Source organism: Panicum virgatum, chromosome 2K, assembly GCF_016808335.1.
Source record: "Panicum virgatum strain AP13 chromosome 2K, P.virgatum_v5, whole genome shotgun sequence".
NCBI classification, from domain to species: Eukaryota; Viridiplantae; Streptophyta; class Magnoliopsida; order Poales; family Poaceae; genus Panicum; species Panicum virgatum.
Window position 1 is genome coordinate 29,824 of NC_053137.1, and position 21,529 is coordinate 51,352.

The following is a 21,529-nucleotide window of genomic DNA, read 5'->3' on the forward strand; positions in this document are numbered from 1 at the left end:
GGACCTCCAGGCGAGCCTCGGCGGCAGCGAACCTCCGGGCGGCGGCCGCCGGCGAGCCTCGGCGAGTGCCGGCGGCGGCGGCCCCTAATGGTCCTCAACTGCAGGAGCACAAGGCCATGGATGAGTCCATTGACTTTTCTTTTTTCTTGAAGAGGTATATGGAGCACAAGGCCATGGATGAGTCCATTGACTTTTCTTTTTTCTTGAAGAGGTATATGTGTAACTAGTGGCAGGTGGGTAATTATTTTCAACTCCACCAGCTCTAGGTTTTGGTGGAACATCTCTTTAAGGAGCTCGACAAAAAAGATGAAATGGAGCCAATTTTTAGTGGAGTGGAGCTAGAGGGTCTGTTTGGATATTTTTTTCATAAAGTGGAGTGTTTTTTTGGAACAAAACTCTCCCAAACACCCCTATATAACCTATAGATGCACCTCGTTAAGAGTCATTAACTCTAGAAGTATTTCTGAGCAATACTATTGGAACCAATCCTGTTGGAACCAATTCTGAGCAAATATATTATATATTCATTACTACACAATAACAAAAAAAACATCATAAGCAGGCATGCTGAGCCAATCCAATCCATATTCATTAGATAAGATCATCATCGATGAACAATATATTAGCTTTCTTTCTTATCGTTCCTTCATTATTGACCGAACAAGAGATTGATCGAGACGAGGAGAAGCAAGCTACTGTAGTACTGAAATCCAGAAATCGATCGGACTGGCAATATAGATGGATGGATAGATGGACGATAAAATAAAATTGGTGACCGCGGCCGGCCAGGTTATTACTCGGATCTGGCAGCGAATCGCTCCACCTTTGGGTCGGCCAGGTTGATGCCGACCATGGCCTCCCCGAGCCCGGCGCTGACGTCGGCCAGGATGTTGGGGTCGCTGTAGTGCGTGACGGCCTGGACGATGGCGCGGGCGCGGCGCGCGGGGTCGCCGCTCTTGAATATGCCGGAGCCGACGAAGACGCCGTCGCAGCCGAGCTGCATCATGAGCGCGGCGTCGGCGGGCGTGGCGACTCCCCCGGCGGCGAACTGGACGACGGGGAGGCGGCCCAGCTGCTTGGTCTGCATGACGAGGTCGTAGGGCGCGGCGATGCGCTTGGCGTAGGCGAAGACCTCGTCGTCGTCCATGTTGCGGAGTGCGCGGATGTCGCCCATGACGGAGCGGACGTGGCGCACGGCCTCGATGACGTTGCCCGTGCCGGCCTCCCCCTTGGTGCGGATCATGGCGGCGCCCTCGCGGATGCGGCGCAGCGCCTCGCCGAGGTCGCGGCAGCCGCACACGAAGGGGACGCGGAAGTTGTGCTTGTTGATGTGGTGCGCGTCGTCGGCGAGGGTGAGCACCTCGCTCTCGTCCACGTAGTCGACGCCGACGGCCTCCAGGATCTGGGCCTCGACGAAGTGGCCGATGCGCGCCTTGGCCATGACCGGGATGGTGACGGCGCGCTTGATTTCGCGGATGAGGCCCGGGTCGGACATGCGCGCCACGCCGCCCTGCGCGCGGATGTCGGCGGGGACGCGCTCCAGCGCCATGACGGCGCAGGCCCCGGCCTCCTCGGCGATGCGCGCCTGCTCCGGCGTGACGACGTCCATGATGACGCCGCCGCGCAGCATCTGCGCCAGGCCCACCTTGACGGAGAAGGTGGCCGACTTGGACTGCTTGGAGGGCTCCAGCAGGGCGGCGCCGTTGTTGCCGTAGACAGTGACCACGCCGCTGCCGTTGCCGTCGGACGCCATTACTCCTTCCTACTCTCTCTCTCTCCTCTCGTGTCTTGTTCTTCTTGGGAGAGAAGAAGAGGAGAAGATAGGAAGGGGATTCTGGACCCTTCCCTTCTTTTATGGCTCTCTCAACTCAACTCGCTCCAGTCGGGCAGAGGGGGCAGCAGGTTGGCGGCGGAGGGGGAGGCGGCGGGGGTGGAAGGGAAATGGATGGTGAGTTGGTGACAGCCTTCCATTGTAGCGGTGAGATGAGATGGATGATGCACGGACGGCTCAGATCACCTCCTGCTTCTTCACTCGCCGTCCCGTCGTCCATCCAGCCCAGCCCAGCCCATCAATCCAGTCTTTAGTCTTGTTTCGATCTGTAGGTCCACTCCCAAATAGTGTCAAACTAGATACTGGTGCGCCAGTTTGAGCTGGTCCAGTGGATGTCGTGTGATAGTATTAGCATAAACTATGTTTTGCAAATTTAAAAAGCTATGTAACTATTAGAAACTATCTAGAAACGACCTGATTTTTAACTTTTTTATATTGTATGAAACTTTGAATATTATTTTGGGTATCGAAATATTTTTTTTGGTGAAAGAAGGGATAAGATAGTTTATTAGAGAGGGCGGAGCACAATTAGTCCGATACTTAATGTATTTGCGAAAATATATTGCGATTAGTAGAGGTGTCATTTTTTAGAAAGTAGTGGTTACATTTAAATATGATGCGTTATTGTAGAGTTAGCATGAGAAGCCATAGAAGAATGGTGATCGAATTGTACGTATAGTATTGCTATTATAGTAGTAATGACGCGGCCTTGCCGCGTGGACCTATATCCCGCGTTGTAGTACGGTAGTTGATGTGGATTTTAGTTCATGCATGTAGTCGTTGTGTACAGGCAAATGTATAATTTTTTTTAAAGCAACGTAGTTAAGTTGAATCCATTGTTCCATTATTTTTGCATAGATGTCATGGTCTGCAGCCCGCTGTTGCAGTTGGTGTGATTTGAGCATTCAATTGTGACATTAATATTTAAGTACTATAATATTTTGGGTATCGAAATGGAGGTATGACATTTGTTGCTGTATTTATTATGGTGAAAGAATGGGTAAAATAATTTATTACGGAGGGTGGTGGCACGGAGCACAATTAATCGGATACTTAATATAGTTTGTGAAATCATGTGATAATTAATAGATGTGATATTTTAAAAAAAATTGTAGATATGTTAAAATATATCACGTTATCGTGGAGATCACATGAGAAACCGTCAAAAACGGTAGTACAATATTTTTTAACAAAATAATATGCTCTCTTGAATGGATTATGAAATTAATTGTGGTGAAAGAAGGGTTAGATAATTTATTAAGGAGTTTGGAGCACAATTAGTCGTGTACTTAATGTATTTGCAAAATTATACTGCAATTAGTAGCGTATTTTTTTATAAGAGAGCGGTGGTTGTACTAAATATGACATGTTATTATGGAGGTAGCATGAGAAGCTATAGAAGAATGGTGATACGATATTATATTTTTAGTAAATTAAAATGTTATGTTAAACGAATTATGAAAATGCTTTGAATTTAAAAAACTTTGCTATACAGTGAAGTTGTAGATTTTGAATTTTTAGGCAATTTTTGTATTGATCACTTTTTATTTAAAGATATTTTGGTGTCAAAATTATAGGTGCAATGGGTCGCATGTAAATATTTGTTTAAATGAATTGTGAAAGCATTTTGAATTTTAAAATTTGCTCTATAATGAAGTTGTAGTTTTTTAATTCTTGATTAAATTTTATGTTGAGCAACTTTTGATTCCAACACGTTTTGGTGTTTAAATTATACGTATAATGTTGCTCGTGTGGAAGTAATGGATGAAACGGGTTGTGGTTTGCTTCAATTAAAATCTGAGGGTTTTTTTGTAAAAAAACTTGAGAGAGGATAAGGACGGCGGGTTGATTTTATGAGAACTTAAGGTTTTATTTGCAAATTTCCTTCAACCAGCACTGTTGGACTGCGGGTTGATTTCGAGAAAAGCTGAGGGCTTTTTCGCAAAATTTTCTAAGAGGGAAACTTGGACCGCGGGTTGATTTCTCTTAAGTTCAAGGGTTTTTTTGTAAAATGATCGGAGAAAGCACGATCTGGGCCGACCACCCGACCGTCGGACCCGGCCGATCGGACGGCCGGGAACGGCTGGCGACGTGGCCTGCTTCCCTGGCCTCGGAATTGGCCAGGATTCGTAGGGAGAGATAATCTAAAGAAAGCCAAACAGAAGGGTTACTTCTAGGCTATTTGCAAATAGATCATCCAAAAAAATCCTCAAGAAATGTTATTTGAGGCCATTTCATGTGCGGCCTACTGATTCTCTCGCTCTTTCTTTTGGAAAAGTGGCCGCCCAATAATAGAAAAAATGCTTTAGGAGCTAAATAGCTTTTAAATCCAAACACCTCAAGTGCTATTTTATCAAAAAACTATTTTTTTTACTAAATTTTAACTCTCAAAATAACCCGCTATTTTTTCAAGAGGGTCTTTACCTCCTTCTCTGCCACCAGACATGCTTGATGCTTTATGCTTGGTTGGTTGTTGGCCTCTCCTCTCTCTCTCACCACGCACGCACACTGACACACGCAGTGTCTCACTCCTTAGGCTGCCCTTTCTTCTGCACTCTAGTAAGTAGCTAGACACTGAAGAAACAGTAAAGAATAAATCATGGCTACACTACATCCTAGTATTATGTCTCTACTTTTGAGGATTCTTCTCTACCTTTTCGTTTTCTTATTATTCTTTCTTGTCAAAAGGAAATGAACCTTTTTTGTTTCTTCCAAACAAGAAAGAGAAAAAAAAGGCACCCTTTCAATGTCAAGCAAACAGAGAGTCCCCAAACGAATTTCTTCTGTAAGCAAACAGAGTAAAATTCAGTAGCATACAAACAAAAGAAATTCCTAGCAAGTGGTAAGTGGTGGATGCCTTCCAATGAGCGTCTCTCCACGGCCCACGCCACACATTTTCCATCACCAGCTGCTGCATTTTTTAATTCTTACAAAACTGTGACTCGGACGACGGATGGATGGATGCATGGGCCGTGCTTGGCTAGGGCGGCTCCAGCACTTCCCACACATTCAGCACCAAGAAAAGCACCACTGCCCAGTTGCCATGCATGATACTATGCACAATCTTCTCATCCCCTCGCAGCCCAGCAAGCAAAAAGTGCCTGGTCCCATGCCAATACAAGAAGATGATGCCACCGATTATATTGCTCCGCTACTCCCAAGGCACCTCCTCGATTCGTTCATAGTTCCATACCCACGTAACTCAAAAGTGGACTTCTAGTAAAAGCATCTCCAAAAACTTTTCTAAAACAAGTAGACTAAGGGTGTTTAGTTGCGCTCCGTAAAATTTTTAAAAAAATATCTTTCTATATTTGAAGTACTAAACATAGACTAATCACAAAAATAATCACAGAACTCGTCTGTAAATCGTGAGACGAATCTAATGAGCCTAATTAATCCATCATTAGAGGTTATTTACTGTAGCATTACTGTAGCATTACTGTAGCAATTTAGCGTCTGATTGCAGTCTGATTAGGTTTATTAGATTCGTCTCGCGATTTACAGGCAGCAGTCGCAATGCGTTTTTTATTTCGTCTAGATTTAAGTCTCCATGCAGGTGCCGGAAATAAAATTTGGAATTTTGATTTTTGCATCTAAACACGGGCTAAACAAAATACCAAAACTGGAGTTAAAATCGAATCTAGTAACAGTCTCTTCATAATCCTCTCCTCGTTATCTGGCTCGGTATCCCAATTCCCAACCTCTCCGCTGGCCATCATTCGTGAGCCTCGTCCGCTCGCCATCCCCTCATCCTGCACGCCCAGCTCATCCTCCCGTGCGCCAGGTCACCTCGCACGCCCAACCAGTGTTTTCCTTACCGATCTGTAACCGCCGGTTACCGCCGATTTTTACCGATACCGCTACTAGGCGGCAACCCATACCGGCGGTAAATTTCGAAAAATTTCACCCGAATTTAAAATTTTCAAAAATATTTGAAATAAAAAAAGAAAAAATATGGTAAGAAAGTAGAGATGACATACATCATTTTAATATAGAACATGTTCAAATATTTGACTGTTTGGGCACTCAAAAAAATAAAAAAACTTTCGGACCGGTAATCCCGAGCGGTATCCTCTAATCCCGAGCGGTATTCGGAGTTTTCCGAGAGGAAATCGGCGCGTTTGGACCGGAAACCACTGCATTGTGAGTATTTCTTGATTTTACATTGATTTTTAGATGTTTGTTGTGTAGCTATATTCAAAAACATGTGTTCATATTAGCTATATGGATCCATTTGTTCATGGTAGTTGGATGTTAATTTGTTCATTTTAGCTATATGTATATATGTGTGTTCATATTTCAAATATGTACATATATTTTCATTTGTTCATTTGTTCATTTGGACTGGAAACCACTACTATGTATTATATATATTGACGATGATGGTTTGTGAGGACTATGGTTGTGATGATTTGCATGGACTATTGTTGTGATGATCTATATGGACTATGGATGTGAATTTCTATTTTTATGGATATGAACTTCTATTCTATGTATGCGTAAATGTTATATAATTGTTTGATATATACCATCAGTAATGATATTTACAAAATTACGGTGAAATGCTGCCAAAATTTTTAATTTTCCAAAGTCATACGGTGTTTACCGGTTAAAAACGACGGTTACCGGTCGGTAAACATCGATTACCGGTCGGTAAACATCGATTACCGGTCGGTAAACAACGGTTACCGGTTTTTTGAATTTGAATTGTCATTTCGAGCGGTTTCTAGCGGTTTTCGGCGATTTACCGCCGGTTTACCGATACCGCTAGTTGGCGAAAATCGCTTTACCGTCGGTAAGGTGAACCCTGCGCCCAGCTCGTCCTTCCGCGCTGACGATTCGGCTGGTCCCCACCATGGCACTCGGAGCCGATCGCCACCACGTGGCCGCCGGGGATGATGCGCAACGAGGTGCCCATCACGGTCTCGCAAAGCATATATATATATAGGCGCCTCACAGCAAGTCCTCAGGCACGCACCATCCTCGAGCAAGTCGTCCCGGACGGGCACCCAAGTCCGCCGCCGCTGGATCGAAGGCCTCTGCGGAGGCGACGAACCAGCTCTGCACCTGCTTCGGGTACCCCCCCCCCCCCACCAACCCCCTTGCCTCAAATCGATTGCAGATGATCCCCTGGTGCTTCCTCACCACTTCCCCACCGCCGGCAAGTCCACCCCTCGCCAGAATTTCACCTCCAATATAGTGGCGGAGCCAGGATTTTGAAGTTGGGCATTCCCATTTTCAAATCAAAACAAAATGTTCGATCCATCATTCTTCTTCAGTTTATAGAGCTTACAATATACAATTACAATGCAAACATTAGAAAAATGAGAAAGTAAAATTTTGCTAAGTTGATACTCCATCTTTTGATGACTGGCTGCTGTTGAGCATTTTCTTGCCACCCTAGCATTCTTGCGCCGATGCTATTGTGCCATGCAACAGCTCTCAAGAGGCTCAACTCTAAGCTCTTGTCACCCGGGCCCCTTTGTTGGCTTGCCGGCTGTTGTGCCACCACCAAGTCGCTCTTGCCAACGCCAATGCTCACAGTTCAGGATGCGTGCGTAGGGGCGCTTTGCCACATAGGGTGCTCCCGCCGCTCTCGCTTTGGCCCTTATCGTCACGCTCCACCGAAGGTTGCGCAAGCTATCATCGATGTCTGGCTGAAATCAATTTGGAGGAAGGGCTCCGTGAAACTTGAGAGTTGAGAAAGACACGCTGCACTTCTCGGATGTGGTTTAGAGTGGTAGTGGGCTAGCTTGAAGAGAGTAGGATACTGCATTTCGCTTTCGATTGAATTCTAACTTAAGAAATGGAGTATTTGATTCACCATAACTTATGCCTAAAATCGAAACCCGCGAATACCCGAAACCCGACGAACAATGCGAAACCCGATTTTTTTTTACAAATCAGCAACAATATTTCCAAGTTTTCAACAACCATGCACAACAAGCCCGTCTGGCGAGGCCTGCGTCAGGCGAGGTCGCGGCCTGGGCGTCTGGCGAGGCACCTAGGCCAGCGAGCTCGCTACTCCATCAGTGGGGAGCCAGGGTCGCGGAGTCCAGCGAGGCGACGCCGTGCGGCTGGCTGGGCGCCGTGCGGAGCGGGCTTGCGGGGCGCGGGTGGCCTCCGCCCTTCGGACGCCGGTGCGAGCCTGCCAGGGGCCGAGAGCACGCGGTGTAGCGGATCCGCTCAAATTAAACCGGTTTAAGTACGATAACTATCATCTTAATGGTTAATCAAGTTACCGCGTACTTAACAGTATAATCCGGTCGTCTGTCGGGTTAAGAATCGAAAAACACTGAAAGTCTCGCACGAAGACGAGCACAGATGATTACAAGTAGATAAAAAATTCTCAATTTAATTTACAGCAGAGCTTTACAAAATAAGTTTTAAATAAATTATCAGAGTTCAACATGCAACGGAATTTAAATAGTAGTTTAGCTTGAAAACAACGATAACTACGAAGGCGTGTAGATGTCACATCGAGCCCACCGGTACGGTGTGAATCCTGGTTAACTCCAACCAGCAACAAATACCTGAAAACAGAATAACAACAAACCCTAAATATACTAATACTCAGCAAGGCTTACCCGACTAGTGGTATATACTTAGCCGACTCCTAGACATGTAAAACTTTTGGCTCTGGAGTTTATTTTGCTGAAAAGCTACTAATAGTGGATCCTTACTTTCAATATTTTAGCTTAAGTTTAGTATAAACCGTGCCAACTAAGTTTGCTTGAATATCTAGAGCAAACATGGTAGATCAGAGCAATCCTCCGATGATATCGCAAACAAATCATTTTCATTCCATGCTCATTCCCATTTCTTTACTACGATGTGACGGAGTGACCAAGGTTCTCTTAACCGAGAGAGACGGCGAATCGATCTGATTTAACCTTGCAAGGTGGACCTAACACACATGACACGTGCATCCATGCCGGACCACACATGTCAACTGTTCTCATCATCACCCCGACGTCTGAACCACGCCTGCCAAAACCCGGGTGAAGGGTCCCTCACGATGAACTCCCAGAGAACCCGGAGGCGACATACACTCCAACACCCGCCATCATCCCACTCCTAGAGTAGCAGGTCATGATTCAAATGTATCGTTGCAATTCAGGTAATTAGCTTACCGGTTTCGACTACCTCCTACTCCCGGCATGTGGTTAGTACTGTTCAAACTTGGTCAGCACGGCCAACAATGGTACGGTCCTCAATCGACACAGGCGGAGGCTTACTTTCCATCCATTTCATATCTATAACCAAACTCATATCCGCCTGGTCTCTATTTTTCCTGTCTCGTTGATTCATTCTTAAGTAACCTTGCAATAAGTAATCAGGATCTATATCTCGTGAGTGACAGGAAATCACTCAACTTCTACCGAATCCTAGTTAAGCATGGTAGTATTAACGATCTTCACATACTAGTAGAGTAACTGAGGGAACCTAGGGATCATGCATCTAGGGTTTCAATCAACTCCTAGAAACATAAATGCACAAATACTTAAATAAATAAACATTGAATACTGAAATTAGGGGTTATGCTCCGGGGCTTGCCTGAGAGTAACACTAAGCTAGTGTTAGTACTAGCAAGGCCTTGGACCCTTCCGACTTTGAGCCGGGTCTTCGGTTGCTCCAGCGGTTCCTTCTCTCTTCAGGATGCGTCCACCCAACACCGACTTGTGGTTCGGTCCCGTCAGCACGTGCTCCACGTCCATACATTGTACGTCTTGCGTACCTAAATGATATGCAATGAGGCGAGTGCATGAACATAAAGAAAACAACACATGATGCATTAGTGCTCATGATGCAATGCAATTACAAGAAAGACCTGACTAGGCAATTATTTATCAAGTAAGCACCGCAAACAAGCTCAAAAGGCAAAATGGTTGGTGCTACACCACGAGAGTTCATTCAATTTGTTTTAGCCTGAAGTGTTTCCTACAAGAAGTATTACTAACTTATTTAAAGGAGGCTAAGCAAGACATAAAGCAAGAAAGAGCAAATATGACAATTTATTTCACTAGTAAGCAACTTCAGCAAGCCCAACAAAAGCAACCTACAAACTGATCATAACAGAGTTGGAATGATCTACCACTGAACAAAATAGATTTCTGAAAAGTACACATGCAGAAAAAGAATTTACTTAACAACATAAAAAGAAAACTATAGCTAGGAACTAAAGAAATACAAAAACTTAACTTGCACCCATGATTTAGCAACACACATTTACCAGCAAAACAAGCTATTGACAAAGCATGGAATAAAACTCTTCCAACATTTATTGATAGCAAACAATATTTGTTTTGGACTTAGCATGACAAGTTGAAAAAGAAAACATGAATACAGATTATGAGCCTAGGAATTTATAGTGAAATACACATGCAAATACGAGGCTATTGTATAAATATTGCATGCTCAGGATTTATAAATTAATTAGCACCAACAAAACAAGTTTTAATTGTAATTAAACATATGAGAGCAAGATAAAGGCAAAACTCAACATCTTCTGTAAGCACATGGCCATGTTAAATGTTTAGAAGGCATACGAACACCATCCAAGAGCAGAGGAAACACATTTTATATTTTTATACAATTCTATTATTTATAAACCATTTACTTAGCATTCAACGAGTTAAATCAATAACTCGGTCATACTACATTCAATGAACTTGAAATTTTTACCACAGCACACACATCACAATAATAGCCTACCACCAATTTTTTACACCATTTGGAGTACTATAACTCCAGTTATGCAAAAGACAAGACACACTAGCATTAAAACCTTAACAATCATAAATCTATTTTTTACAGCAACAATTTTCAACTAACACCCATCATATTATGATTTCACTGCATAGATCTACTTACAAGGATTCCAAAACATCTTCATTTGCTATTTTATGATTTTTCTACAATTTACTACGAAATTTCAAAGTTTCAGCAAAATTTCCAAAAAAGACCCTTCGGGGCACTATTCATCTGAGTATATAGCTATGCACTTAGCCCCCTGGATTTGTCCCTATTATTGCCTGGGTCCCTGGTCGCGAATCTGAAACAGAGGAGCGCACGGGGAGCTCGATTCCGGCGAGGTGGTGGCCGGCTGGCGGCAAGGGAGGGGTGGGGGAGCATGAGGGACACGAGAGCTTCCTATGGGTAGTCTCGGTTGATGCCGGGGTGGCCGGAGGAGGGCCGGGGACGGGAGCAGTGGGGGAGGCGGCAGTGGCGGCGGCGCTCCGGCGAGGGAGGACGAGCGGGGTCGGGCCGAGAAGCTTCAGCGCGACGAGGGAAACCCGTTCAGGGGCTTGGCTTGGGCGGGGGATGGCCGGAGGTGAAGGCGCGGCGTGCAGGGCCGGCGGCGGCCATGGCGGGCGGCGTTCTCACTGGTGGCGATGCGAGGCGGCGGTGGGGCAGGCCGGTGCAGCGGCCAGTAGGGCCAGGCGGAGCTGGGGCGTGCGACCCACGTGGCCGTCAGGACCGACGCGACGCAGGCGGCAATGGCGCGGCGCGCGTGGTGCGTAGGTGCGCGGCAACGCAGGCGTGCGGCGAGCGCGCACAGGCACGGCAGCGTGCAGCGACGAGAGCAGGCCCGGCCGAAGCGACCGTGGTGGCCCACGCACGAGAGAGAGAGAGAGAGAGAGAGAGAGAGAGAGAGAGAGAGAGAGAGAGAGAGAGACGAGGGAGTGAGCGAGAGAGAGAAAGGAGCCGGTGAGCGAGCGAGCGAGCGAATGCCGTGGACGACTTGAACATGGGAGCGTCCCGGAGCTTTGAGAGATGAACGGGTGAGGAGGATGACAGGTGGGTCTAGTGAACAGCGGCCTCAAGAAATGTCTTCTACAACGAATCTATTCCAAAACTCAAATTTTAACTCTACATTGCTCAAATTTTGGTAGATTTTCACAATTGCAAGAAAACTTCAAAACTAAACCGATACTCCAACTTTCATTATTTAAAAACTCGTATTTCATCTCATTGGTGAAAAAAAACTAGAAACTTTTAATCAGTGATTTTATGTATGCCTAATTAGTGCTAACGAGGATGTTAACCGTGTGCTTAGCCCTAATACCAGGTGATTAACACCTAGGGTGTTACACGCGGCCTCCGCCCTCCACCAGTGGCGGATCCACGGGGGGGGGGGGGCTCGGGGGCTCCAGCCCCCCCTACGGGCTGCAACCTCCATTGGAACAAGGGGAGCTAGAGGAGGAGAAAGTGAAGGGAGAAGAAGAAGAAGAGGAGGAGGAAGAAGAAGGCTTCAGCCCCCGCTATGGCTGTGACCTGGATCCACCACTGCCCTCCACGGCTCCACCTCCACAAGCACGTGCGGGGGCACTGGCCGCTGGGGCTCGCCGCTTGTGGCGGCCCGCCGCCGCCGGCTCCAGCGCGAGCCCTCACGCTCGCCCGCCGCCAGCGAGGCGCGGGGCCTCGACAGGAGAGGCGCATGGAGGGGCCCGAGCTTGAGGAGGCGACAACCAAGCGGACGAGGGAAGGCGCCGGCGGAGCAAAACGGCAGTGACGCGGCCTTGCGGGGCGCAGCGCAAGGATCGAGTCGGGCGGCCGGCGCAGAGCAGGAGATCGGGGGGGCTGGGGTGCATGCGCGTAGCCAGGGTGCGGCGGCGGGATGGAGGGATTGAAGGAGGCAGCAGGAAGGTGGGAGGATGGGGTAAGGATAAGATTCCACATATATATTGGTTGCTAGATGGGCCTTTACTGGGCTGAAGATTTCGGGGCCCAATAGAGCTCCGCGGGTTAATTTAAGGATCCGTCCCAAACCCGAAGTATTTCGGGTACCCGAACCCGCAAATCCGCGGATCTAATCTAAAAACTGAACCCGAAACCCGCAAACCCGAAACTCGCAGATACCTGACCCGAACATGACCCCGACCCGTTGCCATCCTTAGGTACATGCACCCCGGTGCCTCGCTTCGACTGACCATGCGCTACTCACCAGCCGCCACACACGGGCTGCGGCCGGCCCAGGAGGAGGCCCATATAAGTACTCCCTCCATTCAGTTTTGATTGATATACTATATGGCACAACGACAAAGGGAAAGTGTGCTTATCAATCTAATAAATGCAACATAGATTTTTTTGTTCGTCCTCCAATGTTTTAACTGGGAACTCCACGTTACTAGTGTTATTTATTTCCACAGCTCATACTCATAGCAAATATAGCCATCATTTTTGAACATTTGAGTTTTTAAAATATAGCTATAAAAATGAATGGAGGGAGTAGTGCTATAGCAATTTAATACTCCCTCCATCTAGTTTTGATATATATTTCAAAAATTCAAATGTTCAAAAATGATAGCTATATTTGTTATTAGCATGTGCTGTAGCAATAAATATCATTAGTAACGAGGAGTTCTCAATTAAACTATTGGAGGACCAACAAAAAGTCTGTGTTGCATTTATTAGATTGATAAGGACACTTGGTGCCCTTGGTCATTGTGTCATATGAAAATATATCTATCAAAACTGGATGGGGGAGTATCTGCTCTCACGTCTTGTCCATCCAATCACTATCACTGTTTCTTCCCCTTATGTGTTGCTGGATAAGCAGTGAGAATCACTGCTTATTCAGCCCAGTAGAATGTAGGTTCCATTATTTTTTTACTTTTATTTCCTAATATTCATGAGCAAAACATTATATGTAATTACTTTTTGTTTCTGATTTCTTATATATTCAACATTCCTAAAGATTAAATTCAACATTTTACATAAACTAATTCAACATTCTAAAAAAACAAGTTCAGCACTTCATGTTGAAATGTTGAAACAACATACCCAAAATGTTGAATAGGTATCCTCAAAATGTTGAAGTGATACATTCCAAATGTTGATCTTTTTAGGTAAGAAAAATAAGTAAAATATATACATATTATATCTCATTTTGTTGCATTAATTCTAGACAGCGTATAGGTCCAAACGGAACCGAAAATGGAGTCATAATTTGAGAGAAAAATGTGTTTGAAGATTGCGAATCAATTTAAACCTTCCCACCCGCCAGGCAATCTCATCCTAACACCTCTACTGTTCACAGCAGGTCACCCCTCACTCCACTCATGAATCTTGGCTGTCCGTTTACCTGTAGCATGAATTTTAAAGTGGATGTTTGATAAGAAACTTCTTTCAGAAAGATATACAGATACAGGTTTCCCGGCCACACAACCGCGCCCCGGTCCAGCCCACGGCGCCGCCCGCACTGGGCACAGCGCCGTGCTTCTCACGCGCTCCGCTGTTTGCAGTTCGGCACGGCCCAGCCACGCATGCACCGCCTTGCCGTTGTGCCGCCGTGATCCGCCTCGACTCTTCCTACCATCTTCAATCTTTTTTAAAAAAAAACTATTTCCTACATCGACAAGCACCGAGCGGGGATATTTTTCCCCGAGAACGACGGGACGAGGAGATGAACCCGCGGGGAGTCACTATTTTGGACTCCTTGCCTCGGTATAAGCTCTGTTTGTTTCAACTTTTGGATAGCTTTTCAGTGTCAAGAGTCAGAAGCTCATAAACAACTAATTTCTCACGCAACTTTTGAAAAGCTAAAAGTTCATATAAGCTGAGTCGTGTGGTGTCGGATCTAGACTTCTAGGCACGTTCTGTGTTAGCACAACAAGTCTTTTACGAAGTTCAAGCACATTCCACAGCACACCAACATGTCTTTGTGCCATGCCTGGCCCTCCAGATACTTGCAGTTGGCTTGTGCACTCATAGTATAAGAAGAGATTAAGAGCATCTCCAATAGTTTCTAATATTTTTTTATAAAATTTATTGTTTGCCAACTCTCTAAATAAGTATGGGAGAAAAAAAGAGTCAATCTCCAATAATTTTTTATTATTACTTTTAAAAATGAGAAGTTTGTGGCCCCACAGAATAATTTCGCGTGAAACAGTGCGGGGGAGAAGCGGTGCGTATTTTTACGCACAAGGGAGGCTAATTTGCCAATTGTTAGGAGATGGAGAATTAGGATGGGAAACTATTAGGGGGTATTTTTACCTTTTTTTCAAAAAAACAAGAATGAGGAAGAGAGATTGGCAACGGTTGAAGATGCTCTAACCTACCATGTGCATACGTTGCCACTACTATCACGATAAGATAAAATGTTCAAAGTAATATAAGAAAAATAAGTAAACTTTATAAAGAATGAGAAGAGACAAAAAATGTTAATTAGAAAGCAAGATTAACTGTCATAGTAGAATAACAAACTACATCCGGACTGATAGGCTATTTTTGTGCTGTGCTAGCCCAAGCATAGCCTAAAATACGAGTCGTGCTATACAGCCTGCCGTGCTGAGATTCTAGGCATGGCATGACCCTCGTGTTCGTGTCGTGCCGGTGGGGGTGCTTGGGCTGCCAGCGGCGGCACCCCGTCCACTAGTCCTGGCTCGACTCGATTGGGGAGGAGGAAAAAGTAAAGGGGCCACCACTCAGTAATATGGTCTTTTTTTACTACTGGATCCTACCTGTCAGGTTTTTTTACTGTTAACTTCTAACAGAACATGGATGAAAGGGCACACAGGTCACATAAAAAAATACGAGAATACACAAGTGCAACTAAACTTTTTATGGACATGCAAATGGCACCAACTTTTATAAAGATATACAGGTAAAAGATTCTTATTTCGTATCATTTTCTAGTACTTTTATGTTTACTAATTGTTCATGTATCATAAACTATATATAAGATGAATTTTGGATTTCAACCTTAGTGGACTATACTGAAGTTGAATTGAATAAAATTTTGTCTTTTCCCGTTGTTGGACTATTGTTTTGTTAAGATCATATATGCATATATTGTATATTTTACATGTGCTGAGTTCTTTGAGCTAATACAGTGGGTGCTCGGCACCCAATAAGTAATTAAGTATGCAGCGGCTATGGGTATAAATTCATCCACTAGCCTATGGCCCAGTTTGGTTGCTCCACCGCACTTCATCGGATCAATTGTCAATCCCACCCGTGGCCCAGCACCCAGCAATGGCAAAATGGCATCTTGAAGAGCTGACGTGGCGCCAGCATGCTGGAAATGCTCTTTTTTTTTTCTTTTTGAACGGAGCATGCTGGAAACGCTGATTGGTCGGACGCAGATAAGGTTGCTCGCTGCTGCCACGTGGACCGCGCGAAAACTACCAAATCTCACTCAGATTGGGACGAGAATGAGATGATCCTGGCTAGCATAGCATCTGCTAATCCCGGCAAAACGAATATGCTCTTTGAGTTTTCGATGCTCCAGCTCCTCCTCTTGTTGGATTCCATCCCCATTCCTCTGGCGCATGGCCATGGCGGCGGCGTAGTGGTGCGTCGTGCCTACCTGTGTTGGGGGGTGGGCGGCTCACTCAACTACTAGCACTTGAGCCAGCCACCACCTGTCCCCTCCCACTCCCAGGCCCTGAACACCAAGCATGGCGGCCGCCGCCGTGGTGCCCAGGCCGCCTCCTTCTCTTCCTACCAGGGCCTTTCCCTCCGCCTCCTCCACCTCCTGCTCTTCCCGGCGGTATCCCCTAAGATTAAGAAGAAGCATGCCCCGCCCCCTTGTGTGCGCCGCTGCATCGTCCTCCGTCTGGATGCCCGATCCGGACCTGGAGCCTGAGCCCGCCCGCGACGACCAGCCCGCGCCCGAGTCCAGGCCCCGCCGCATCGCCCTCTTCGTCGAGCCCTCGCCCTTCGCCTACGTCTCCGGCTACAAGAACCGCTTCCAGAACTTCATCAAGTACCTCCGGGAGATGGGCGACGAGGTGATTGTGGTCACCACGCACGAGGGCGTGCCTCAAGAATTCCACGGAGCCAAGCTGATTGGATCCTGGAGGTCCGTTCCTCTATCCCTGCCCCCAATCCCTCATTATGCTCATATTATCACCACTAATAGGGGAGAGAGTACCCTTCTTGCTTGCTTGCAGCTTCCCTTGCCCCTGGTATCAAAAGGTTCCGCTCTCGCTGGCGCTGAGCCCTCGAATCATCGGAGAAGTTGCTAGATTCAAACCTGACATTATTCATGCCTCTTCCCCTGGGATTATGGTAATTTCTTTCTACTACATACTGCATTATTAGTCACTATATATACATTCTAGCTCACCTGCTTCCTGCTTGTTTTGTCCACTACAGGTATTTGGCGCGCTAATTATCGCAAAATTGCTCTGCGTCCCTCTAGTAATGTCATACCACACCCATGTTCCAATGTGAGTTTCTATTTTATAATGGCAAAGGGAAAAGTATAACTAGGGGGGACACAGTTACATTTTGTGCGCCAGTCACCACTAGCAGTTGCTTGGCATGCTGCTGCCCCCATCCCATCGTTTTTGTTCACTGTCGAACCATCAATTTGAGAAAAAAAACTGTGAACTTTTCATAACTGAGAGAACTTGAGTGTCTCTGTTCTTAGCTTAGCTATTCTGCACGAGAATTGAAAAGGTCTCTATCTTCATTCATTGTTGAGAACCACTAATATGACAAATAAAAAGGGGAAAAAAAGGCATGTGAACATTTCATAACCAAAAGAATGACAACTTGAAGAGAACAGAGTCATCTTGTCTCAAACCTACAGACCAACGTAATCCTAGGCTCCTTGAAAAACTGTATGTGGATTTATTGACATCCTGTGGATGACACCTATTTGAATCGTATCGTAGCATCATGGTTTCACATGAATGGCTGCATGGAAAACTGATTCTTTTGATTATGGCAGTTATATACCAAGATATACGTTCAGCTGGCTTGTCAAGCCCATGTGGCTAATCATTAGTAAGTTTCAGTCGTTTTCTCTAGGAATACATTATTTGCATGATTAGTCAACTGATGGTATGTTTCCCACTTGTAGAATTCTTGCACCGAGCTGCAGATCTCACACTGGTACCGTCGGTTGCGATCGGCAGGGATCTTCAAGCTGCCCGTGTTACAGCAGGTTTACTTAACCACTCTGTCTGTAGTTTCATATTCTTTTACTTCTACCATCTCTCAGGTGGTTCGTGTTTCCAGCCAATAAGATACGCCTTTGGAACAAGGGTGTTGATTCAGAAAGCTTCCATCCTCGCTTCCGAAATAAGGAAATGCGTTCAAGGCTGACGTATGCGTTTTCGTTTTTCTCTTCACTCTATATCTTTGCATTTTAATGTTTGACTGGTTATTGCAATTAGCAATTTTTTTCTTACATATGCCTCAACGTGGTGCTTCCATGTTGTGTTTTTCGTTTCAAGCAGTAATGGTGAACCAGAGAAGCCACTAATATTGTATGTTGGACGCTTAGGAGTGGAGAAAAGTTTGGATTTTCTTAAGAGGTGAGCTCATGATGTGTATAACTTTTTAATGCTACTGTACAAGCTGGATGGTGCATTATTCAGTTTACAGCAATTTTTACCTGGGTCGTCAAGAACAAGATACAGGTTCACAAATTGTTGAACACAGCAATTGTGCAAAAGCTTGTTCTACAAATCTGATTAGCTTTTTTCAGGTTATAGTTGCTCTATGTGCTTACTTAACCATAATGTTTTCTTGGCATTACTCTTGGTTTTCTACTCGCAGAAGATTTTTCATTGTTTTATCTTCCAGGGTGGCCTATCCAGTGATTGCCAATTGTCATTACTGCTGAATTGAGGTTTGATATCGTGCAGAGTCATGGATCGACTTCCAGGATCAAGAATTGCGTTTATTGGAGATGGCCCATTCAGGTTGGCATTGTTATCCTCCGGGCCTTATGCTTTGATAAGAACCAAAGAAGTAGTTAGTCTCGTCAGTTATTATGAAGATGGCAGAAGGGAAATGTGATTCTTTCTCATCATCTTTCTGTGCAGGGCTGAGCTTGAGCAGATGTTCTCAGGTATGCCTGCAGTGTTCACGGGTACGTTGCAAGGGGAAGAGCTATCGCAGGCATATGCCAGTGGGGATGTGTTTGTGATGCCTTCGGAGTCAGAGACGCTCGGGTTTGTGGTGCTTGAGGCCATGTCATCAGGAGTTCCGGTAGTTGGCGCTCGAGCTGGAGGAATACCTGATATTATACCAGAAGATCAGGAGGGGAAGACCAGCTTTCTGTACACACCAGGGGATGTTGATGACTGTGTTAGCAAGATCGAGCGTCTCTTGTCATGCGAGGAGTTGCGAGAGATGATGGGGAGGGCTGCCAGGAAGGAGATGGAGAAGTTTGACTGGCGAGCAGCGACGAGGAAGATCCGGAATGAGCAGTACAGCGCTGCCATCTGGTTCTGGCGCAAGAAGAGGGCACAGCTGCTGAGGCCTGTCCAATGGGTGGTCCGGAGGCTGTTGAGGCCGACGATGCCTGGGGCTGGCAACACCGTCGCGAAGCAATCATAGATGAAGAGGAAGCATTCTGGAGCATATTGGGTCAGTGCATCTGCTTCTGCGGTGTGGATTGATTGGATGCGTGATGCTCAACAACATTGAAGGGAAGGAAGCTCAAGTTTAGGGTTCCAGTACACTGAAGAATGGATGATCAGTCGTTATTTGGTTTAGGACTAGTAGATTGTAAATCGTACATATGCGTGCACTACTTATTCTCTTACGACGTTGCATTTGCATCCTACTATCTATTCTTTGGTAGAATTGGTATTATGTCTGTCTCCCTACCTGTTTGGAAACATGACTACCTCTCAGATCCGGCCCCGGCCCTCCGTACGCGTGTTTGTGTGTGAAAACATGAATAGTCTCGGTTTGCGGTCAACGGATACGAGGTGCTCAATTGTCAAGTTTGGTGCTAGCACTGGACTCTAATTAATTAAGAATGTAAAAGGTTCATTTTAGCAGCCTCAATTATAGGCCTGTTTGGATCCATGGGTTATTTTTTTAGTCCACTCCAAATAGCCCTAGGGGAGGGGAGCCAAACAGGAGGGCTATTTGTGGACTATTTTCAAATAGCCCACCCAAAAAACTATTCCCCTCAAGAGGTGCTATTTGGGCTATTTTGAGTGGACCTCACAGAAAAAGTTGTCTTTTCTCTCTCCCCCACGCGCACTGGATCCCATCTCCCCCCCACTTGTGCCACCACCGCCCCCTATCGCAGCCCCGCTCGCCTGCGCGGCCACCTCGCCACGCCAGCGTCGCCGCCTCACCCACATGCTAGCGCCGCCGCCCAACCCACGCTGACGCCTGCCCCCCCCCCCCCCCCCGTCCTGCGTCGAACCCACTCGCGGCCTCTACACCGTTGGCCATGGTGGCTCCCAGCCAGGGAGCCCTTGGCCATGGCGCTCGCGGCCTCTGCGGCCCCCACTTGATCCGACCCGCCGCCTCCCACCGACGTCGCCAGCCCCGCGTCCTCGCATTCGGCCGAGCCGACGCCGACGTCCTCCATGGCGAGCAGCTTGAGCCGAAGGAGGAGCACGACCACGACGCGGCGCTCAGGATCTCGCCGGTGGTGGGGGTGTCTCCTCCCTCCCAGCGCCGTCGGTGGGCTATCCCTCCTCCCCCATCCGCGCGCACCTCTCTCCACCCGCGAAGTCCCCCCCCCCCTCCACGACCACCTCCCCCAGTCGTGCCCTGCCAGACACTCGCGCCAGTGCCGCTGCCTTCCCCAACCTGCGCCGCCTCCCACAGCCGCAGAGGCGGCGAGGCGCAGGCCGCGGTCCTCGGCGCAAGCCCGAGGCGGAGGAGGCCTACTGCGGCGAGAAGGAGGCGAGCCCACGCGGCATGCAGCCGGAGGGACGTCATGGAGCGGTGGCCGCCCGTCGGCATCGAGGACCGCGAGTTCGAGACGGAGGCAGCTAGGAGTGTTCGGCTATGGAGCGAGAAAAGAGGGCAGAACGGCACAGTAGAGCAGAATCGTTGGATCCAGGGTAAGCAGAATCGTTGGATCCAGGGTAGTGGGAGCTCAATAATTAGGAAGACAAAATAGCCAAGGGATTCAAACAGCTCTAGAGCTATCTGGATGTAGGGCTATTTACATAGGCTAAAGAATAGCCTTCAAAATAGCTCTTGGTTATTTCTCCAAACAAGCCCATAGTGTGAGTACGATTTTTCATGTCCAACATGACACCACGTCATCGTATTCTATATGGGGTTGGCGCTGAGTCAGCCACCAGAGCGCTAAGACGTCATTGTATTATTTCTATATTTCTTTGTTTTCCCACTACAGCCATATCACATTCTTGCATTGTATTTTTTTGTGTATTTTTTTGTTTTCCCACTACAGCCACGTCTCATTCTTGCTTTCCTTTTATTTTTGTTTATAACTAGGTGGGCCACCCGCACATTTGCGCGGCAAGATATTATATAATGTTACAACCTTTATTTTATGTGTTTAACTTTGTGCTTTTTAAGCTTTGAGTACAAACTAATTTTGATGTTTTGAGTGTGGATATATTAATATGAATTAGTATATTTTTAAGTGTAATTTTTAAATTTTAATTTGTTTGGAATTAGCTTGGAACTTAAAACTTTCAACCATTGTCGATGTAATAATAATAACCCTCTGATTTTCAGTTAAATCTTCACTTATATAATGTGCTAGGTCTCCCCATAATATTACCCTAACTTTTTCACCACTGAAATTTGATGTACACTTGAATTTATTTTGATGGCTCATTCACTTCCTTAACCATTGTATTATATGTAAAAACTATTTTTTTTTCATTGCTCAATGGACGGTACATAATGGATTCTTCTACTTTGAAGTTACTAAAAAAATGTATAGAACCCTCATTTATTTGTGGCCTGTAAGTATTTAGTAGACCCTCCCATATAGTAGCATTGATT

At 46.2% G+C, this 21,529-nt stretch overlaps 2 protein-coding genes across 2 annotated transcripts; one reads left to right on the forward strand and one right to left on the reverse strand.

Moving 5' to 3' along the window:
* Positions 1 to 565: 565 nt before the first annotated feature.
* LOC120659653 (probable pyridoxal 5'-phosphate synthase subunit PDX1.1) lies at positions 566 to 1,908 on the reverse strand. The gene has a single exon (XM_039937865.1). The coding sequence runs from the start codon at positions 1,751 to 1,753 to the stop codon at positions 794 to 796; it is 960 nt and encodes a 319-aa protein (XP_039793799.1). The 5' UTR covers positions 1,754 to 1,908; the 3' UTR covers positions 566 to 793.
* A 14,089-nt stretch (positions 1,909 to 15,997) lies between these two features.
* On the forward strand, positions 15,998 to 19,434 carry LOC120659659 (sulfoquinovosyl transferase SQD2-like). Its single transcript, XM_039937874.1, has 9 exons — positions 15,998 to 16,640; positions 16,732 to 16,849; positions 16,937 to 17,010; positions 17,517 to 17,572; positions 17,649 to 17,732; positions 17,807 to 17,894; positions 18,028 to 18,105; positions 18,439 to 18,495; positions 18,619 to 19,434. Exons 1-9 carry the CDS (start codon positions 16,237 to 16,239, stop codon positions 19,133 to 19,135), a joined length of 1,476 nt encoding a protein of 491 aa, XP_039793808.1. The 5' UTR covers positions 15,998 to 16,236; the 3' UTR covers positions 19,136 to 19,434.
* The last annotated feature ends 2,095 nt before the right edge of the window (positions 19,435 to 21,529 follow it).

Excerpts from the sequence above, each read along its gene's own strand:
- LOC120659653 (XM_039937865.1), bottom strand. The coding sequence starts at position 1,753 with ATGGCGTCCGACGGCAACGGCAGCGGCGTGGTCACTGTCTACGGCAAC.
- LOC120659659 (XM_039937874.1), top strand. The coding sequence starts at position 16,237 with ATGGCGGCCGCCGCCGTGGTGCCCAGGCCGCCTCCTTCTCTTCCTACC. Across the intron at positions 18,106-18,438 it reads AGTTTGGATTTTCTTAAGAG|AGTCATGGATCGACTTCCAG; the intron begins GTGAGCTCATGA and ends GATATCGTGCAG. Across the intron at positions 18,496-18,618 it reads ATTGGAGATGGCCCATTCAG|GGCTGAGCTTGAGCAGATGT; the intron begins GTTGGCATTGTT and ends CTTTCTGTGCAG.